The following is a 22,415-nucleotide window of genomic DNA, read 5'->3' on the forward strand; positions in this document are numbered from 1 at the left end:
TGAAAAGGAGCAATAAAATGATTGAAAAGGAGCAATAAAAAAATCGAGAGATTACAAAGTTAACTGGAATTTTCTATTCTTAATTTTTTAATCTTTCGCAACTATTTCAAAAATATTCAAATTTCGAAGTTAGAAGTAATCAAATGATCTCGCCGAGTTACTATAATGAAAAACAAAAGAATTCTTTTTTTCATTATAGTAATATTTTTCTGAAAATATCAATTATTATTTATTATTACATATTACAATAATTTCGATTTACAATAAGTTAGATACATCGATCAAAAATACAAAGAATTCCCCCCCAAAAAGTATGATATAAATCATAGGATGTCCTAGAACTTAAAAGAAAAACGAATTATTTGAGTTTGTTTATTCGAACTTATTAACTAGTTCATTTTCATCGCGGAACTGATTGATTGTCTTCCACTACAATAAATGAACCTTTTCTTGTAGGAAAGACTATCCGATATTTTCTTTATATTTACATATAATTAAAAGAAAAATGACTATTAATATAATAAAATATTCTTTTTTTTTCAAAATTATGTATCCTTTAACAGATTAACTACGAGTCTCATTCGAATTTGGTTGAAAATGAAAATTAGGCATACCCTCTCTTCGAGCTTGACCAATTTATGGAAAAAATCAAATTCAAGTTTGCATAGGTAGATAAAATGGGTTTTACACTTTTTATTTTGATGTAGTTTTCATGTATAAATGGAGATGTATAAATTATAAATGTAAGACAACAAAAAACTGGGCGTAGATAGAAAAAGAAAGACTTTTTTTGCGTTTTTTTGATTTCATCAATTCGATTTATATATCATAATAGATATAGATCCTATTCTATCCTATAGATTTGAATGGAGATATAAAAAAGAAAGGTACCAATAAATTAAATACAAATTCTTCTTTTTTTTTTTCTGGATAGTGTATGGAATATAAATAAAAAAGGGGTTATATTGTTTTTTTGTTCTAGAATAGAAGCATTTTATGCGATTTTCCCATCTCTATTCATTTTTTATGCAATTTGTATTGTAGTATATATATAATTATAATATAATTTATAAAATCTATAGGAATAGATAAATAATGACATCAAAAGACCGATCGTTTTGTTTTAAAAATAGATGTCTTTGACATCCAACTATAGCACTGAATAACTTTTTTTTGAATGGCAGTTCCAAAAAAACGTACTTCTACATCAAAAAAGCGTATTCGAAAAAATGTTTGGAAAAAGAAAGGATATTGGGCGGCCTTGAAAGCTTTTTCATTAGCCAAATCTCTTTCTACGGGGAATTCAAAAAGTTTTTTTGTACGCCAAATAAATTTGGAGTAATCTGAATTGGTTTAACTCGAATAGGATACAAAGGTTTTACTTTTTTGAATTTTTGAATATCTTTTTTTTCATTTCCGGGGGGAGGATTCTTATTTTCCCCATCGCCCATTTGTATTTGTTATGTTAGTGTTATAATAATTTGTTATTTTTATAATATTCAATTTATAATAATAAATAATTAAATAATAGAATATAATAGAATAAGAATTTTTTTTTCTATTTATACTATAGCGGATCGCGGAGCACATATATATAAGAGCTTTAACTGGATTGTCGAAACTAACCCATTAAGTTTCAATTTTGTAACTTTATGAATCATTATTTCTCTGAATTACTATATCTCCTTCCCCTGTTTTCAACCCAATGGAGAAAACCCCTTTTCTAATTTAGTGGATATACAAATAATGTATCAATTTGAAGTGATCTAAAGAAATCCTATGTTTGTATAAGAAAATGTAATAAAATAAATCAAGACATATTTTTAGAATTCGAAATACTTTTTTGAAGTATGGTACAATTATGACAGGAATCGAAACGCTTTTCATATAACGTAACGGGTACAACCCAATATCTAGTTGGTTTGATAAATCCTTAAAACAAACGCAAAATGCTAACGATTAATACAAAAATTACATAAATCTTTTGAAATCGTTGGGTGTGGTGCTGAAATTGTGATCTCTAAAAATCATATTTTTTCATTCATTTATTCAGTCAATTAATAAGCATTTTTTTATAGTTTTTTATAGATTCATAAAAATCATACAAAAGAATGAGAAATGAATCATTAAAAAATGAAAATGATAAAGAACCCTTTTTTGTTTTGTTGAATTTTATCTATGAATTGAAGTTACAACTAGTTAGTTTAGTTCCAATAAAGGAGTTCTCTTTTAGGAAAACACAAAAATCTCTATTGACGACCTAATTAAATAGAAAGGATAATTAAATAAATAAAATGATACAATAAATACTAAAGATTCCTTTTGAACCTTCAAATTGCTATTTCAACGAGTTGTTATTTATCAATAAAAAATTAAATGCTTCCTAACAAATTTGACATTTTACATTGAATTGACCCCTTCACCTTCAATCTCGACGATTGACTAAAAAATGGGTTATTATGATTTCGAGCAAGCCGCTATGGTGAAATCGGTAGACACGCTGCTCTTAGGAAGCAGTGCTAGAGCATCTCGGTTCGAGTCCGAGTGGCGGCATAGTATCTTCTAAAAGAGATAGAATAAGTCCTATAATGAAAATGAATTTCATTCCTGATTTCCATTCCATAAAATCTTGAAACCCAGGCTTTTTTCATAATTTTTATGATTTTTTCAACTTTAGAGCATATATTAACTCATATATCTTTTTCAGTCGTTTCAATTGTAATTACAATTCATTTTTTAACCTTATTCTTATTAGTAGATGAAGTCGTAGGACTATATGATTCATCAGAAAAGGGCATGATAGTCACCTTTTTCTGTATAACAGGATTATTAGTCACTCGTTGGATTTATTCAGGACATTTCCCATTAAGTGATTTATATGAATCATTAATCTTTCTTTCATGGGGTTTCTCCCTTATTCATATGGTTTCCTATTTAAAATTTAAAAAGCGCAAAAATAATTTAAGTGCAATAACCGCACCAAGTGCTATTTTTACCCAAGGCTTTGCCACTTCGGGTCTTTTAACCAAAATGCATCAATCTGCAATATTAGCACCTGCTCTCCAATCCCAGTGGTTAATGATGCACGTAAGTATGATGGTATTAGGCTATGCAGCTCTTTTATGTGGATCATTATTATCAGTAGCTCTTCTAGTCATTACATTTCGAAAGGCCATAAAGATTATTGGTGAAAACAATAATTTTTCATTTTCGTTTGGGAAAATCCAATACATGAATGAAAGAAGCAATGTTTTACTAAACACTTATTTTCTTTCTTCTAAAAATTATTACAGATATCAATTGACTCAACAATTGGATCGTTGGAGTTATCGTATTATTAGTCTCGGGTTTATCTTTTTAACCATAGGAATTCTTTCGGGAGCCGTATGGGCTAATGAGGCGTGGGGATCATATTGGAATTGGGACCCCAAGGAAACTTGGGCGTTTATTACTTGGACCGTATTCGCGATTTATTTCCATACCCGAACAAATACAAATTTGGAAGGTGTAAATTCCGCACTTGTGGCTTCTATGGGATTTCTTATAATTTGGATATGCTATTTTGGGGTCAATCTATTAGGAATAGGTTTACATAGTTATGGTTCATTTACATTAAATTAACATCTAATTGAATTGAATAAAGAGGCTAGGCCTAACAAATACTAACACAGGACGGCGTATATATTATATATAAGTATAAGAAAACTTATTGTAAGCTGTCAAGAACCTTTTGAATCAAGTAGTGGAGCGATTCAAAAGGTTCTAACAAAAGCCAAAGATGTCTGATTAAAATTCAATTTAATGCTTTTACCTTTTTTACTTAACTTAAACTTAAGAGAAGAAAAAAGACTTCTTTTTTTCTTTTTCATTGTACAACGACCAATTTTAAAAACCATAGGATTTGATTTTTTTTATTCATGAAAACTATCTATAAAAATAATTATATAGAATAGTTTCGACTTTCTCACCTGATAATGAGAGAACGAAATCCGGATAAATACCAATACCTATTACTGGTAGAAAGATAGAGATCGAAACAAATAACTCTCGTGGTCCAGAATCAAAAAAATAAGAACTTGGAGCATTAAATAGCTTGTATCCATAGAACATTTGACGTGACATAGATAATGAATAAATAGGAGTTAATATCATTCCAATTGCCATTACGAAAGTAATTAGTATTTTTGGCATTAAAAAATATTTTTGGCTGGTAATTATTCCAAAAAAGACTATCAATTCTGCAACAAAACCACTCATGCCCGGTAATGCAAGAGAAGCCATGGATAAGATACTGAACATCGTAAATATTTTGGGAATCGAAACGGCCATTCCGCCCATTTCGTCGAGATAAACAAGACGCATTCTATCATAACTCGTTCCTGCCAAGAAAAAAAGTGCAGCACCGATAAAGCCATGAGATATTATTTGTAAAATAGCTCCGTTGAGTCCCGTATCAGTTATCGAACCAATTCCTATAATTATGAAACCCATATGAGATACGGAGGAATAGGCTATTCTTTTTTTTAAATTCTGTTGACCAAGAGATGTTGAAGCTGCATAAATTATTTGCATTGTACCCACTATTATCAACCAGGGAGAAAATATGGAATGCGCATGGGGTAATAATTCCATATTGATCCGAACTAATCCATATGCTCCCATTTTTAATAAAATTCCGGCTAGAAGCATACAAGTACTGTAATGGGCCTCCCCGTGGGTATCCGGTAACCACGTATGTAAGGGTATAATCGGCGATTTGACAGTAAAAGCAATAAGAAATCCAATATAGAATATTATTTCCAGTGCGACAGGATATGATTGATTAGCTAATGTTTCAAAATTTAATGTTGGTTCATTAGAACCGTATAAACCGAGACCCAAAACTCCTATTAATAGAAAAACGGAACCCCCTGCGGTGTACAAAATAAATTTTGTAGCCGAGTACAGACGTTTCTTTCCCCCCCACATGGATAGAAGTAGATAAACGGGAATTAATTCGAACTCCCACATGATGAAAAAAAGTAAAAGGTCTCGAGAAGAAAATGATCCTATTTGACCACTGTACATTGCTAGCATCAGGAAATGAAATAATCGCGAATCTCGAGTAACTGGCCAAGCCGCCAAAGTCGCTAAAGTGGTGATAAATCCTGTCAGTAAAATGGGCCCTATAGAAAGTCCATCTATTCCCAATCTCCAGTAAAAATCAAAAAAATTTATCCATTTATAATCTTCCGCCAGCTGGATTAATGGATCGTCCAATCGGAAATGATAACAAAATGCATAGGTTGTTAGAAGGAGTTCGAGAATGCATATACATATTGTATACCACTTAATTAGCTTATTTCCTTTATGAGGAAGAAAGAAAAGTAAAGAACCTGCAGATATTGGTAAAAATACAATTATTGTTAACCAAGGAAAATAATTCGTGGTAAAGACAAGATACACTTGGACCAGAAAAACCCGTGCTCAAAAAGGTTTTTTTTGAGCACGGGTTTTTTCAGTAAAAAAAATCAAATGGATTCAAAATGTATTCAACTAGGGTTTTCTGGACCGTATCAATAAGCTAGACCCATACTTCGAGTTGTTTCATGCCATAAATAAACTCGAACGCTCAAGAAATCCGTTGGACAAGCGGATTCACATCTCTTACAACCAACACAATCTTCTGTTCTTGGAGCGGAAGCAATTTGCTTAGCTTTACATCCATCCCAAGGTATCATTTCTAACACATCGGTGGGGCAGGCTCGGACACATTGAGTACACCCAATACATGTATCATAAATTTTTACTGAATGTGACATGGGATCTATAAATTTTTGAACATCATAAAATTTCAATCTAGTAAACTTGTAAATAAATATAGTTAAACACCAGATGAATCAACGATTTACCAGAAATTTTCTAATCAATTTCCTTCGGGATCAACTCATAAGAAAGGACCAAGATACTTTGATTTCTTACGTTTTCGAAAACATGATGTAGATTCCAACATATTGTACATGCTAATTCAAATTGGTGAATCTTATAATTTAATATTATTAATATTACTTATTCAACAAAGTTGATTGATTGATACGCGTTGATTTTCTGTTACGATAAATCGAGGACACAATAGCTGATCCAATAGCTGCTTCAGCGGCTGCAATAGCTATAACAAAAATTGAGAAAATATTTCCCTTTAATTGCCGACTATCAAAAAAATCAGAAAATGTTACAAAATTTATATTAACCGCATTCAGTATAAGTTCAAGACACATAAGGGCCCTAACCATATTTCGACTCGTGATCAATCCATAAATACCGATAGAAAATAAATAGGCACTCAAAACAAGTATATGTTCGAGCATCATTGACCAACTCCTTATCAATTTCGATTCATTATTAATATGAACAATAATTCAACAGATTTGATTGACTAGAGTATAACAAAAAAAAAAGAATCTATTGGAAATATATCGAATCAACGAATTTCTATTTTATACACGAGCAATATTCAAATAGAATTCAAAGAAAATGGATGCGATAAGACAGAAAAAACAGAAAAAGGTTTCATTTTGATTGCTTGCTATTTCTAGTTAGAAAGATTTATTACTGACGAGCCACAGCAATTGCACCTATCAAAGCAACTAAAAGAATTATTGAAATGAATTCAAATGGAAGAAAAAAATCGGTTGCTAAATGAATTCCAATTTGTTGACTATTACTTATCAAATCTTGTTCTATAATTTGATTTGATCTTGTAGTCCAAATAATCCCGTACCATGATGTATCTAATATAGTAGTAATTAGCGAAACAAGAATACTTGTACAAACCAACGAAGTAAGGCCATTCCCAATGGTCCACAGATTAAAATCTTTATAATATTCTGAACCATTCATGAACATCACAGCAAATAGGATTAAAACATTTATGGCTCCCACATAAATAAGGAGCTGGGCAGCAGCTACAAAATGAGAATTTGAGAGAATATAAAATAAGGATATACAAACAAGAACCAATCCCAATGAAAAGGCAGAATAAATTGGATTGGTAAGTAATACCACTCCCAGGCCTCCTAATATAAGACCCGATCCCAGAAAAACTAAAAGAAAATCGTGTATTGGTCCAGGCAAATCCATTCTGTGTAAAATAAGAGATAAATAAATCGAAATGCTTTTCATGATCTTATTGACCCGACCAGGAATTTTTTTTTATGATACGTTCCTAATTGAATAAAATCCTAATCTATTAGGCGTGAATTGCTCTAAGCACAATTATTGGATAGTTTCGTTTTTGATTCTTTTTTGTTCAAAAGAAAAGGGTATTTTGTTTTTTGAAACTATATATTTCGAAATAATTACGAATATATTAATATATTGACCACTGCATATGTAACAGTCCGATTTTGACCCTATTCAGAATAATAGTTTTGGGACCACAAATCCGAGTCTAAAAAATATTTTAATATTATTTTCTGTGTCTGTGATATGTGAATTTGCATCTATGAAATTTCTGAAATTTAATTTGCTTGTTTCTGTGCTTAATTATGAAAAAGGATTAAATCGCGTAAAGTGTAAAAGTTGACTGCTAGATGCTAAAGCACCTATTTGGCTTGGCTTTTAAAATAAAAGTCTTTGTATGTCAAATGTACCAATTGTTTTAATGGTAGACAAATATGGACATTAGTGGTTGAAAATTTATGTTATTTAGTCAAGGGAAAAATGGGAAAAAGTGATTAATATGTAATAAAATAAAATAAACATAAAATGGCCATGCATTTTCACCTTGTTCAGCTGAAAATTAGAGATAGAAGAAGCCATTGAAGCATTTTGATGTTCGGCTAGTGCATGGTTAAATAGGTGAGCTTATTTTGCTCTGTTTTTGATGATTTTTACGTTTTTGTGATCGTTGCTTTGTGTTCTTCAAAACCCATGTCTGAATTTCTATTTCTGTTAAAGATTTCATGAAATGCCATTGTTGATATCATGAGTGTTGTGATGTTTTTGAATGAATTATGAAGGCTTGGTAGATGGTTCATAAGTTTTGTCTTTGAGCTTTTGATGAAATTGAGCTATTTGGGTTAAATTTTGAAAATAAGGTTTTGAAGGACTAAATTGTGAATTGAACATGTTGTAGGGGCTTATATAGAAGCCATGAAAATTCGGCTAGCCTTTGTTGTAAAGAAATTTTGCATATTGGTGATTTTGTGAAAAATAGACTAAATTGGCAAAGTGTGAAAATGTAAGGGCTAAAATGTAAAGTGCCCTAAATATGTGTATATGGATTAAATTGAATGAAATGAATGATTGAATGGTTGAATTTTTATTGTATTAGATCAAGAACAAAGAAAATCAAACTTAGATCGGGGGAAGTCCAAAATAGTTGAATAGACGACTCGTTTTATCCAAAATCTGTCCGAGGTAAGTCAAATTACAATTACGTGTTAATTGAAATAAATTATGTACATATAAACTTTAATCTGTATTGGATGGCCTTGAGTGCCTGATGTATATCTTTGGAGTAAAGCAAGATAATATGTTAATATATGAAAAACTCTATATGTTCCTAAGCAAAGTTGACATCTGTCTGTGACATCGTGTAAAACCGTGTCTGGGACACAAGCCTCGATTGAAATTTACGTATAAGACCATGTCTGGGACATCGGCATCATATCTGATTTCGTGTAAGACCTTGTTTGCGACAGAGGCATCGATATTGAATTACATGTAAGACCACGTCTAGGACGTCGGCATTGTACTTGATTATGAGCATCTGTATCATTTCTAACCCGTCTGATTATAGCGTACGAAATCTGAGATTGAGTATATGAAATGTATAACCTATGCAGGTACGTTTATATCGTACTAAATTTTCTGAATATGAAAAACTTTGTCTCTATGAAATATGTATGGAAATGAAGCATGACATATATGCAAACAAAGGAGCATGGTTAAGTTAATGAATTATTCTATGAAATGGTTATAAATCTATATGGTTGAATGGTACATATATGCTTTAGTAATTATACCAATTGTATTTGGGTTACTAAGCTCTTTGTAGCTTACTCTGTGTGTTTACTGTTTGTTTTACAGTTATTGTAGCTAATGAAGGCTCGGGGATAGTCGAGGATCGTCAATTACTCATTTTTTTTCCCGTTCTAGGTCCAAACCTCATTTTATTTGATCTATAATATCACAATTAGTCTATTTATTAGTCACATTAGTCAATGTGATCCAAAAATCATACTATGGCAAAAATACATTTTTGCACCTAAACTTTGTCATTTTTACACATTTTCCCTTAGGCTCGTAAAATGAAATTTATTCAATTTCTTTGTACTTTAAGCCTAGATGAGCCATTTTCATAACTACAACAGCCCACAATTTCAACTAGAACACACTTTTACTACATATTTTATACCTTTTACATTTTAGTCCTTTTAATCATTTTCACTGAAAATCACTTAGCAAAAGTTGTTTCTCCAACTATAAACATGCATAATCTACCATTAAACATCAAAATTCACAAATTTATAACATGGCTCAAACCATAGACCTTCATCATAACTCAAATAAATGGTAGAAATAGGTAGATCTTATTACGAGTGCAATAGGCCCATTTCGCCCGGGCCCATAAATTATCCAAAAAAATAATAAATAGAATAAAATAAATATAAAAACCAATGTTTAAAGTCCAAATACAGTCTTCATTAGCCCAAATACAAATTGTAGCCCAATTTATAAACCCATTTTACAAGTAAACCCAGAGCCCGATTATTAAACTAACATAACCCAACCCAATTTCAGTGGCCCAATTGGGAGAACCCCAAAAGCCCAATAACCAAAGTTCCAGAAACCCTAAGGGTTTTTGAAACTGTTTGCGCCATAGCCTCGTATGCCAGCCATGGAATCGGGTCTCCACGTCACCCCACGACTGGCCTTTTCCTTCGTACGGCCATTTCCACATCAGTCGAACCTGCTAGAAAAAAAAGAGTAACAGAATACAGCAAATCAATAGCAGAAAAATGAGGAAATTTTGTATTTATATTTTTAATTTACGATCTCTATTCGGCTATAAAAAAGAGGCCGATTATATACTGTAGGGGACTACTGACGCATATTGAATACGAAACTAAAAAGAAACCAAAAAGCAACTAAAAGGCCGATTATATACCTCAGATTCCATTTCTTTTCTTTTCGATTTGTTTTTCCTCTTTGGTCTTGCATGTAGTTCTTTCGCATAAGAAAATAAAAAGGGAAAGTGAGGGGTTTACCTTCGCAAATGTGCAATCGGAGTCTTTATCTCCTTTGTCGAAATCGGAGTTTGAGATGGGATTTTGGGGCTAAAATCAGCAATCCTCGAGTCTTAGTTCTAAACGGGGATAACAGGTGGCCTCTGCATGTCATCATCCACCGATTACAGTGGTGAAATAATGGTCGGACGGCGGGTTTCTAGATCAGCCGAATGGGGGGAGGAGCATTTAGGGCTTTCCATTTCATTTTTTCCTCTTTTTTGGAATGGTTAAATGTTTTATTTTTTAGGTTTTTTTCCTTTTATAAACGACATGAAACGACGTCGTTTAAGGACTATTTCAATGGCCTTAAAACGACATCGTATAGGCTGTACCCGATGATCCGACCCAAACACAACCATGATCCGTATGTTTTGGTCTTTGAGGGGAATTTGCACGATTAATCCCTCCATCTTGCTCTGTTATTCAATTGGGTCCTATTTCTATTTCTTTTTTTAACATTTTCCCGAGATTTATGCATAGTTTTAATTTAGTCTATAGTTAAATGTTGTGTTTAGGAGCTTGGAATAATTGTATATTTGGCCCCTACTAGTTTGCGCGTACCTTATTTTAGTCCCTAATTCGACTTTTACAATTCATTTAGTTACTAATTATCCTTAAAATATTGTTTTGGTTTTCAATCTCGTCCCTAATTTACTTAATTCATTTATCTATTTAGTTTAAACTGTTTTATTATATGATATTAAAAAATATATTTTATATACCATTCATTTTAAATTATTTTTATAAATTATTTATTTTAACTTGTTTTAATGTAATGCTTATTAAAATTTGTTTTACTATTTATTTAAAATAATTTTTTATATACTATTTATTCTAAACTTTTATATATATAATATTTATTTTAGATTTTTTTCACGTATTAGGTCGTTTATTTCAACGTTTTTTTTACATCTCTTATTCTTTTAAAATTGTTATGTATTTAAATTTCATCTTTTACATATATTGTTTTAAAATTTTATTATTATTTTATATTAAATTATTTTATATACTTTATTTTAGATTCTATTTATTTATTTTAAAGTGTTTCAATATTATTTTTACACTTATATATATATTTAAATGTTTTATATATCATCTGCTTTAAATTGTTGTATATTATTGATTCTTAAAACTACTTCTTATATTATTTATTTTAAATTTATTTATTATTATTTATATTCTATTTATTTTTAATTTGCTTTATGTTTATTTTCTATTATTGGTTATATATATTGTTTAATACCTCTTAAAAATTTGTTAGCGTGAATATTGGAATAATATATGTTGAATGATTATTTGCCTTGTGTGTCGCATTTTGAATTCGTTGCTTTTATATTGTTCATTTGTATCACATTTGATTATTTTATGCTTTCCAACACTATGATTCGTTAATGCTTTTGTAATGTGTTTTGGCAAGATAATATGTCACCATTCTTATGCATGTTGTGACGAAAGGAACCTTTCGAGAACAAGGCAATATTTCGTGTTTGTAAATTCGAAAAATCGTGCCCTAACGTGCTAGGTTTTGATTTACCGTTGACTAAATAACCTAATATTCTTTTAAAATTTCAATACATGAGTTTTGGAAATCATGAGATGATCTTGGTATTGAGGGTTTGAAATGTCGTATCCTAATGTGTTGGATATGATATTTTATTTCTTCGGAACAAGATAATCTCAATATCCACTTCGAGTTATCCAAACATTTTTTAAAGGGATTGTATTTTAAAATCTTTTCAAATTTTTGACATTAGGACATTAATCAATTAATAAGGTACCAATTTTGGGCGCTGTGAGGGTGCTAATCCTTCCTCGCATGTAACCGACTCCTGAACCCGTTTTCTTGAATTTCGTAGGCCAAAATCAATATTTTAATAAAATAAAATATTTTATGGGTGATCCGATCACACCTAAACAAAAAAAGATTGATGGTGACTCCATATTTCTTTTTAAAGACGATCCCCATTTTTCAAAATAAAAAATGGTTTCGACAGCTTGGCGATTCCACTGGGGACATTAAAGAGTCAAGCCACAAATTGGTTAATTTCTGTCCTTTTGTCAAAAAATTGTTTATTTTGAAAAATTATGATTCTTTTGTTACATTTGTTTATGATCCATATGATGGTCCGAGTCCCATAGAATACTTTTGCATTGCATCGCATGACCGTTGTGGTTACACCTTTTAAGTGGGAGTGAGAAGCTATGCCTTCCTGAGGTTTTCACCTCCGCATGGGCTAGTGGATTGCTTCCGGGATACATTTGTACCTATGTCTTCGTTAGATTTTCATATCAGCATGGCCATAAGGAAATGTATTCCCCTGAACTGAACTCGATCCATATGAGCCTATAATGGGTGAGGATTGAGGAATCTACTGGTTCAGATACCTTTTCTTTAGAACTGAACCTAATATAGTGAACCCTAAGAGGCCACCCTAGGTAGAGTTATGCTGAATCCTAATGGTTATCCAAATAGGCGTTTGACTATTTTCTATTTGCTTTGAATTTTATCATTTGTTACTGACTTCTTGTGTTTTGTTTTGGATGTAATTGCATGACATTGCATATTTAAAGAGGTGTCGATTTGTGTTCGGTTACTAAGTTAGAAGGCTTGCCATGGAGAATGAATTTCTTGATAAAGTGGAGGATAATGCGGCTGTCCGTAAATGGTCAGAGAAATTACAATTAGAGAAAGGGGATAGTCTAGTTGAGGGGTATACATCAGAGTTGTGAGACTTCACCCGTATCAGTGTGACACAAAAATGAGCTTCAGGAATTGAGTGATATATAGGCCCATTGGGATGATGAGACTAAGGAGTTGTTCTATCATAATTATGGTGATCTACTCTACCTGCTTGACATCAAGGTGGACAAGCATTTGTTTAGAGCTATGGCTCAATTTTGGAACCCTGCCTATAGTTGTTTCACTTTCGGGAAGGTGGACTTGGTGCCCACTGTGGAAGAATATACCACTTTGCTTCGTTGTCTAAAGATCCAAGCCGGCAAAGCTTACTCTAGGGCCGCTAATGTCCCAAATTTTGTGAAGAAGTTAATGAATATTACCGGGATAAGTGAACATTGGGTTACTGCCTGAATTCAGCAAAAAAGGGATGGTAAATGCATTCATTGGGTGAGTTTGAGGGACCTGATCCTAGCACATCCGGATGTAAAGAAGAAAGTTGACATCTTCACCTTGAGTAGTTATGGTTTGGTAATCTTTCGTAAAGCTTTAAGGCATATAGATGAAGTAGTCGCTGATTTATTTGATCGACTTGATAAAAAGGTCACACCTGCACCTGCAATTCTAGCCGAAACATTCAGATATTTGAATATGTGTTGGAGGGCAGGCAAAGGCAGATTTATCTGATGCGCGCAGCTATTATTAGTATGGTTTCATGGTAATTTTTGGAAGGTGGAAAAAGTCTCTTACCGAGTCTTCTCTGAGAATTATTCCCCATTAAAGGAAGAAACAGCTACACAAAGGAGGAAGCAGCTACACAAAGGAGGGACGACATATCAGAGCAAAGGTGGATGGAAATTCTTTAAAATCTCAAAGAAGGGGATGTTTAATAGAGAGCCCTTTGGATGGTCCCCGACGAGATCCTTTATCGGTGTGGGAGTTTTGATTAGGTACCTTTGTTTGGAATTTGGGGAGCCATTGGATATGCCCCTTTGCTCATATTAAGGCAGTACAAATCAAGGCAGTTTATAACGATGACATACAGACTAGCTCAATATGAGTTCTCGTATAACGGGTACAATTATAAGAAAAAGGTTCGAGAGATTTCTGATGCTTGGAAGCAGACTCACTGGATAAAGAGATTGGCTGTTGGTTCAATGACGACTCCTGAATACAATGGATGGTTTATAAAAGGATCAATGATAACATTCCTGGGACGAATTTGGGGTGCGCTCAATCAATAGAGCAATGCTTGCAAGTGGTCCCATCAGAGTTAGAGATCATAAGGCAGTACTTCAAAAAGAAGAATTTCGAGCTCGGGAAGAGGATTGAGTAGCTGGAAGAGGAAAAAATAAATTTGAGATTAGACGTGGATGTTCAAAAGTTAAAGGCCGAGAAGTTAAGAAAAGGGAAAAATAAGGCCAAGAAAGATATGCATAGTTTGAAGACAGATTATAGAAGCTACGCCTATCGATGAGAACTACCGAGTTGGGGAAAACTTCAGAGCAGTGGCGTCAAAAGATTCGAAAGGAAAAGATCAAAGCTAATCGATGGGAAAGGAAATTTCAAGAGGTTGAAACGCGAAACGAGGCCCTAGAGAAGAGTTTGTCAGAAAGCCAAAATGAATAGGGCGAATTAAAGGCTAGAGTAGCGGAACTCAAAAAATATCTTCATCAGTACCGAAATCGTAATTCCGCGATGGAGTTGAGAGCAAGCTTAAACAAGATAGAGGAAATGAAAGGAAAAGTGGAAGAATTAGAGGGGGCATTACAAAACTATGAAATGCGGATTGAGTTTCTTGAAGCTAGTGAAGAGTGTTGGAAGGAACAACTTCACTATTCTCAAAATCAAGTCTAAAATAGAGATTACATTATGGAGAAGCCGTGGCTCAGATTCGGGAGGTAGCTGACCACTTGCAGACTTTGGCGGTGCAGGTAGATATACTAAGTGTGAACTTTGAGTTGGAGTCAGACCGGGGGCAGGAGCTAGCTTCACTGCTTAAGAAAATTAAAACTTTGAGCATTAGGGCAAAGCCTTATTTGTAACCCGTTTTATGCAAAGAATTTTATTTTCTAGTAAAGTTTTCTAAATGGGATTGAATTAGAATCAACACTTTTTTTTGCATTCATTTCATGCATCTGCATTACATTACATCATATGCATTAAGTCCACCAAAAGATCCTAATTAATTAAAAACTTATTTCAGTGATTTGGAAACCGACAAAAATCTACCAAGTACGCATCCTTACAGTACACGAAGAAAAACCAAAGTAATGGATAAATTACTAAAAAGGTTGGAACAAATGCAGAAGGAGATGCAAGAACAGATGCAAGTATAGATGCAAGAGCAAATGGCTAGGATCTAGTAGGATATGAGGGACCAAATGCTGGAATCACAAAAGAACATGATGAACCAGCTAACGCAACTCTTGACCGGTGGACAGAAGAAAGGAAAAGGCCCTATGGTCAATACTGGAGATGACAATAAAGATCTTCTTTACCCTCCTGGTTTTACCCCGACAAACACACAAACTCAAGATGAGGTGCGCACACGAAGGCTATCCGTTACAATCAGGCCGCAACAATTTCAGGTCGGTGTTTCAATGCCAATTAACTATCAAGCCAAGTCAGGCTCTAATCTAGGGGATAACCCAGCTAATCCTGTGGTCCTGATCTGGATGATATAGTGGAAGCTGAAAGAGTGAGAGTGGAGTTCCAGAAGCAATTGGAAGACTGATGTAAGTGGTTAGAAGAGAAGTTCAAAGCAATGGAAAGTGTTGACCATCATTGTGGGATCAACACTAAGGATTTGAGCTTGGTTCCGGACTTGGTGCTCCCCTTCAAGTTCAAAACTCCTGAGTTTGAGAAAAATAACGGGACTAGTTTCCTCAAGGCTCATATTACCATGTTTTGTAGACGAATGACTAGTTACATCAACAATAATCAATTATTGATTCACTACTTTCAGGACAGTCTGGTTGGGGCAGCATCCAAATGGTACAACCAACTGAGCCGTACTAAGATCAACTCATGGAAGGACATAGCTCAAGCTTTTATAAAGTAGTATAGTCACGTAACGGATATGACTCCAGATAAGATCACATTGCAGAACATGAAAAAGAAACCAAATGAGAGTTTCTGATAATACGCCCAAAGGTAGAGGGAGGTTGCTATACAAGTCCGGCCACCTTTCCTAGAAAAAGAGACTACCATGCTATTCATCAATACCTTAAAGGCTCCATTTATTACTCATATGTTGGGAAGCGCCACCAAAAGCTTCTCAGATATAGTGATGACTGGCGAAATGATTGAGAACACGGTGAGGAGCAGCTAAATAAACGCAAAGGAAAGTATCAAAAGATCAGCCCCAAGGAAAAAGGAGAATGAGGTGAACAATACGAGTACATCCAGCAAAGGTCATTCCAAATCACTCACTGTAAACCAACCAAAGACGGTAACCGCCAACCATCTGGGTACCCCAAGGCAAGAATCCAATATGATGACGAATACAGAAAGACTATAGTTCACGCCTATACCCATGACATATAGGGAGTTGTATCAAAACCTATTTGATGCGCATGTGGTGGCCCCTTTTTACTTAAAGCCATTATAGCCTCCACACCCCAAATGGTACAATGAAAACATTCAATGTGAGTATCATGTAGGGATCACAGGGTATTCGATAGAAAACTGCACTACCTTTAATAAGTTAGTTGAAAGATTTATTCAAATGGGCATTGTGAAGTTTGATGATGCACCTAGTGCAGAAAACCCGTTACCCAATCATATCGATAATGGGGTAAACGCGATAAGTGAAAATATGGAAAGAAGGATCAAGGCAGATATTACAGAAGTAAAATGTCCTTTGAGATGGGTCTAGAAGGAGATGGTAAAGAGGGGGTTAGTTATTTCAAATCCAGAAGGGAGTTGCGAAGTGATAAGAAACTACTGTGAGTTCCATCATGAAGAGGGGCACGAAGTCCAAGAATGCATAAAATTCAGAGCTTTGGTGCAAGGTCTGATGGACAATAAAGAGATAGAGTTCTGTGAAGAAGTTAAAGAAGAAGAAAACATATGCGCGTCTGAATCAACAATGAAGGTCCCAAAAGTCAATTATCTTGTGATCATTATTGCGCGTCCTAAAAGTAATGAAGCTGGGATGTATATGACATTAAAGATCATAATCCAGAAACCGGCAGTCTTCTCTTATAAGGATAGCAAAAGGTTCCCCTGGAATTATGATTGTAATGTGACAATTCTGAGAAAGGAGAGTTCAGCCAGCGCTTTAAAAGAGGATCAAGATGTAGGTTCTCACACGCGTTGTGGAAGACGCTACGATTTGATAAATGCTTGCATAGAACCTGTAAAAGGAAAAGCCCTGATGGTGGAACAAAAGAAGGGAAAAGTAGTCGAACCTGAGTTGCCTGTTAATGAGCCGGTAAGAGAAAAGGAAGTTAAGGAGTTCCTAAAATTTCTAAAGCACAGTGAGTATAGTGTTGTGGAGCAGCTGCATAAACAACCAGCTCGTATCTCGGTGTTAGCTTTACTCCTAAGTTCGGAGGTCTATCGCAGCGCACTGATGAAAGTCTTAAACGAAACCTATGTCGCTAATGATATTTCTGTTAACAAGCTAGATTGCCTGGTTAGTAACATAAGCGCCGATAACTTCATCTTCTTCAATGATGACAAAATACCACCCGGTGGCATGGGATCAACTAAGGCTCTACTTATTACCCTCCGCTGTAAGAGGTATACGATACTAGGGGTGTTGATTGATAACGGGTCAGCTTTGAATGTCCTACCATTATCCACACTGAACAGATTACCCGTAGATAGTTTTCATATGAAAACCTGCCAAAATATAGTAAGGGTGTTCGATGGCACAGAAAGAATGGTAATGGGTAGAATTGAAATACCTTTTCTGATCGGCCCGAACACATATGAGGTCGACTTCCTGGAGATGGATATTAAGCCTTCATACAACTGCTTATTGGGAAGACCTTGGATACATTCAGCAAGGGCAGTGCCTTTGTCACTACATCAGAAGTTAAAATTAGTATCAGAAGGTCGACTGGTGACAATAAATGTCGAGAAAGATATTATTGCAGCCGTAACCAGTGATGCACCGTATTTGGAAACAAACAATGAAGCAACCGAATATTTCTTTTGGTCTTTGGAATTTGTGAATGTGACATTCATTACCGAAGAGAATAGAATTCTAATGCCAAAGCTACCTAAGACTACAAGAATGGGTCTACAATTGATGGTAGGAAAAGGAGCTTTATCGAGAAAAGGACTTAGAAGACATCTTCAGGGAAGAATTGAAGCTTCAATGTTAAAGGACAAGCATGACCGCTTTGGCTTAGGGTACAAGCCAGATGCGAGACAAAGAAGGAAGGAACTGGAAATGAGACGAGAAAGAAGAAAGACACATTTGAGTGGAGAAGAAGTCAAGTGGAAACCAATGATATTCCCCCACATATCCAAGACCTTCGCATTGAGAGGGATTATTCATCCTGAACAAAGGATGCCAAAAGAAGAAAACATTGAAGAAATGTTGAGGAATCTACATATCAATGCCATATCCGAAGAGACAACTGAAGGAGGGACCTTGTCAGATATCTGCCCTTGTGAACCTGGGAGTGTTCTGAACAATTAAACTGTGGAAGAAATTACTGTAGTTTTTAAAGCTTACTCAGAGTAATGTTTAAAACACACTTGTTGCTTTAAACCTAGAGGCAATAAGGATTTCTTTGTGAAATAGGCTCATGTTCAGGTGTCATTATTTTAATGAAGTACATCTTTGCTATCATTTTGAACAAATATTCTTTCATTCTTTCCATATAAATAATTATTTTAGATTCCTCTATGCGAGCAATTATTTCAGATTCTTTCAAATCATTCTTTCATTTCATTCATAACCATACCATACAAATAATTATTCTTAAATTCATTCGATTCTTTGTATATTCTTTTGTACCTACAATAGGTTCCAGAATATCAATAACATGAGCGACGCTGATACTAACTTAGAGTCTTCTTTTGAGCAAGACTTGTGTTTAGGGGGATCCCAGAACTTTTAAGATGACATAGACTATGGCTTATCCTCGGATTTGTTGAGGATGGTAGAGCAAGCAGAGAAACAAATTCTACCTTATAAGGAGATAGTGGAGAATGCGACTTTAGAAGAAAGAAAGGTAGTAAAAATGGGAACGTGCATAACCGAAGAAACGAAGTAAGACCTTGTTGAGTTACTTAAAGAATTCAAAGGTGTCTTCGTGTTGTATACCAAGATATGTCTGGGTTAAGCAGCACCGATACTATAGTACATTGCCTTCCCATAAAAGAAGATTGCAAACCAGTTCAGCAGAAACTTCGGAGGATGAGGCCAGACATTGTGTTAAAAATAAAGGAGGAAGTCAAAAAGCAATTTGATACCGGATTCCTGCAAGTGATCAAATACTCAAAATGGGTAGCCAACAGTGTGCCTGTTCCTAAGAAATATGGAAAGGTACGAATGTGTGTGGATTATAGAGACTTAAATAAGGCTACTCGTTGCTTTCCTTTATGGATGGCTTCTTGGGATATAATCAGATAAAGATGCATCCTGAAGACATGAGAAAGACTAACTTTATAACCTTGTGGGGTATATTCTATTATAAGGTGATGTCGTTTGGGCTGAAGAATGTAGGAGCGACGTATCAAAGGGCCATGGTGACCTTGTTCTATGATATGATACACAAAGAGATCGTAGTTTATATCGACAATATTATCGCCAAATCCTGAACCGAAGAGGAACACATCCAAGTTCTGAAAAAGTTGTTCTTGAGATTGAAAAAATTTCAACTAAAGCTCAATCCAATAAAATGTACTTTTGGAGCTAGATCAGGAAAACTGTTGGGCTTTGTAGTCAGTGAGAAGGGAATTAAAATTGACTCAGACAAAGTTCGGGCTATACAAGAATTACCTCCACCGCATACTCAAAAAGAAGTTCGAGGCTTCCTTGAAAGGATAAATTACATTGCTCGGTTATTTCACAATTAACTGAGAAATGTGATCCCATATTTCGTCTTCTTAAAAAACACAACCCATGTGTATGAGATGATGAATGTTAGAAAGCTTTCGGTAAGGTTAAAAAGTACTTGTCAAGTCCCCCAATGCTGTCACCTCCAAACCCAGATAGGTCGTTAATATTGTATTTAACAGTGTTTAATAACTCTATGGGATGTGTGCTTGGTCAACATGATGAGCCGAAAAGAAAAGAAAATGCGATATATTACCTCAGTAAGAAATTCACTGAGTGTGAATTGAGATATTCACCGATTGAGAAATTGTGTTGCGCTTTAATTTGGACAACTCGGAGGTTGAGGCAATACATGTTGTACCATACGACCTGGCTAATCTCGAAGTTAGACCCTCTAAAATATATGATGAAGTCAAATGCTTTGAACGGAAGGATGGCTAGATGGAAAATTCTGCTATTTGAATTTGACATAATCTATATGAGCCAAAAGGCTATGAAAGAGAGTGCAATAGCAGATTTTCTGGCCAGCAGAACTCTAGAAGATTATGAGCCCTTGAATTTTGATTTCCCAATAAAGAGCTAATGTATGTAGCAACTATTGAAGAGGACACTACAAAAGATCATCTTTGGAAATTGAACTTTGATAGAGCCTCAAATACTGTGGGTAATAGAATTGGGGCAGTCCTGGTATCCCCAAATAGAGATCATTATCCATTCACATGTAAATTGGATTTTGATTGCACAAATAATATGACAGAATATGAGGCATGTTTCATGGGACTCCGTGCAGCCATAGAACGCAAGATCAGAGCGCTGGAAGTATACGAAGATTCTGCACTAGTGATCTATCAACTTAAAGATGAATGGGAGACAAGAGACTCCAAATTGATTAATTATCAAAGGTTAGTTTTAGGGTTAATAAAGGAGTTTGATGATATTACCTTCAATTTTCTTCTGCGAGACGAAAACCAGATGGCAGATGCTTTGACTATTTTGGCTTCCATGATCAAAGTAAGCAAACAAGAGGATATAAAACTCATTCAAATGAGTATTTACGAGGCCCCATCTCATTGTTACAACATGGAGGAAGAAGAGAGAGATGACCATTCTTGGTATCAAGATATATTGCGATATGTGAGAAATCGTGAGTATCCTGACCAGGCAACAGAGAATGATAAAAGGAAGTTGAGAAGACTAACCTGTGATTATGTCTTAGATGGGGAGATCTTGTACAAAAGAAGAAAGGGTCGGGTACTATTAAGATGTGTAGACACTGTTGAAACTAAGAAAATCTTTCACAAGGGTGTTTGTGAAATGCATGCTAATGGTTTCACAATGGCAAGACAAATTATGAGATTTGGATATTACTGGTCTACCATGGAGGGAGACTGTATCAATTATGCCGAGAGGTGTCACAAATATCAAATTTATGGTGACAAAATTCATGTACCTCTTTCATCTTTGCATGTTATGACTTCCCCATAGCCTTTCTCCATGTGGGGCATGGATGTCATAGGGTCAATCTCGCCGAAAGCTTCGAATGAACATCGGTTCATCTTTGTGGTCATTAGCTATTTCACCAAGTGGGTAGAGGATGCTTCATTTGCCAATATGATTAAGTCAGCAGTTAGTAAATTTTTAAAGAAGGAAATCATATGTCATTATGCCCGAGAAGATCATATCTGACAATGCATTAAATTTGAACAACAGTACAATAACAGAGGTCTGCAGTCAGTTCAAAATCAGACACCATAACTCATCACCGTATCGCCCAAAAATGAATGGTGCAGTGGAAGCAGCCAATAAAAATATTAAGAAGATTGTGGGAAAAATGACTGAAACATATAGAGATTGGCACAATAAGTTACCATTTGCTCTCTATGCTTATCGAACATCTGTCAAAACTTCTACTGGGGCAATGTCTTTCTCATTGGTCTATGGAATGGAGACAGTTTTACCCATTGAAGTAGAGATACCTTCCCTTCGAGTTTTGTCTGAGTTAAAGTTAGATGAAGCAGAATAGATTCAATCTCGATATGATCAGTTAAATTTGATTGAGGAAAAGAGACTAAGGGCTATCCATCATAGTCAGATGTACCAAAAACGAATAATGAGAGCTTATGACAAGAAGGTTCGCCTAAGAGAGTTTTATGAGGGAGACCTTGTATTGAAAAAGATTCTTTCCATACAAAAGGGTTTCAGACGGAAATTGATGCCAAACTGGGAAAGACCTTATATGGTAAAGAAGGCTTTCTCTGGAGGAACATTAATTTTGACCGAAATGGACGAGAAAAAATTGTCCAACCCTGTGAATTTAGATTCAGTCAAGAAGTACTATACTTAAATAGGGAAAAAAGCCAAAGTGAAAACCTGCAAAGGGCACTTTGAGACCCTATATATAAAAAAATGAAAATAAAAATAAAAAGATAAAAAGAAGAGG

General features: G+C 34.6%; 1 protein-coding gene across 1 annotated transcript; it reads left to right on the forward strand.

Annotated features, from left to right (window-relative positions):
- Positions 1-16,837: 16,837 nt before the first annotated feature.
- On the forward strand, positions 16,838-18,610 carry LOC121211977 (uncharacterized). Its single transcript, XM_041084295.1, has one exon. The coding sequence runs from the start codon at positions 16,838-16,840 to the stop codon at positions 18,608-18,610; it is 1,773 nt and encodes a 590-aa protein (XP_040940229.1).
- Positions 18,611-22,415: the final 3,805 nt, after the last annotated feature.

This window comes from Gossypium hirsutum, chromosome A02, assembly GCF_007990345.1.
Source record: "Gossypium hirsutum isolate 1008001.06 chromosome A02, Gossypium_hirsutum_v2.1, whole genome shotgun sequence".
Taxonomy (NCBI): Eukaryota; Viridiplantae; Streptophyta; class Magnoliopsida; order Malvales; family Malvaceae; genus Gossypium; species Gossypium hirsutum.

Coding starts and splice junctions, on each gene's coding strand:
- LOC121211977 (XM_041084295.1), top strand. CDS start 16,838: ATGGTAAAGAGGGGGTTAGTTATTTCAAATCCAGAAGGGAGTTGCGAA.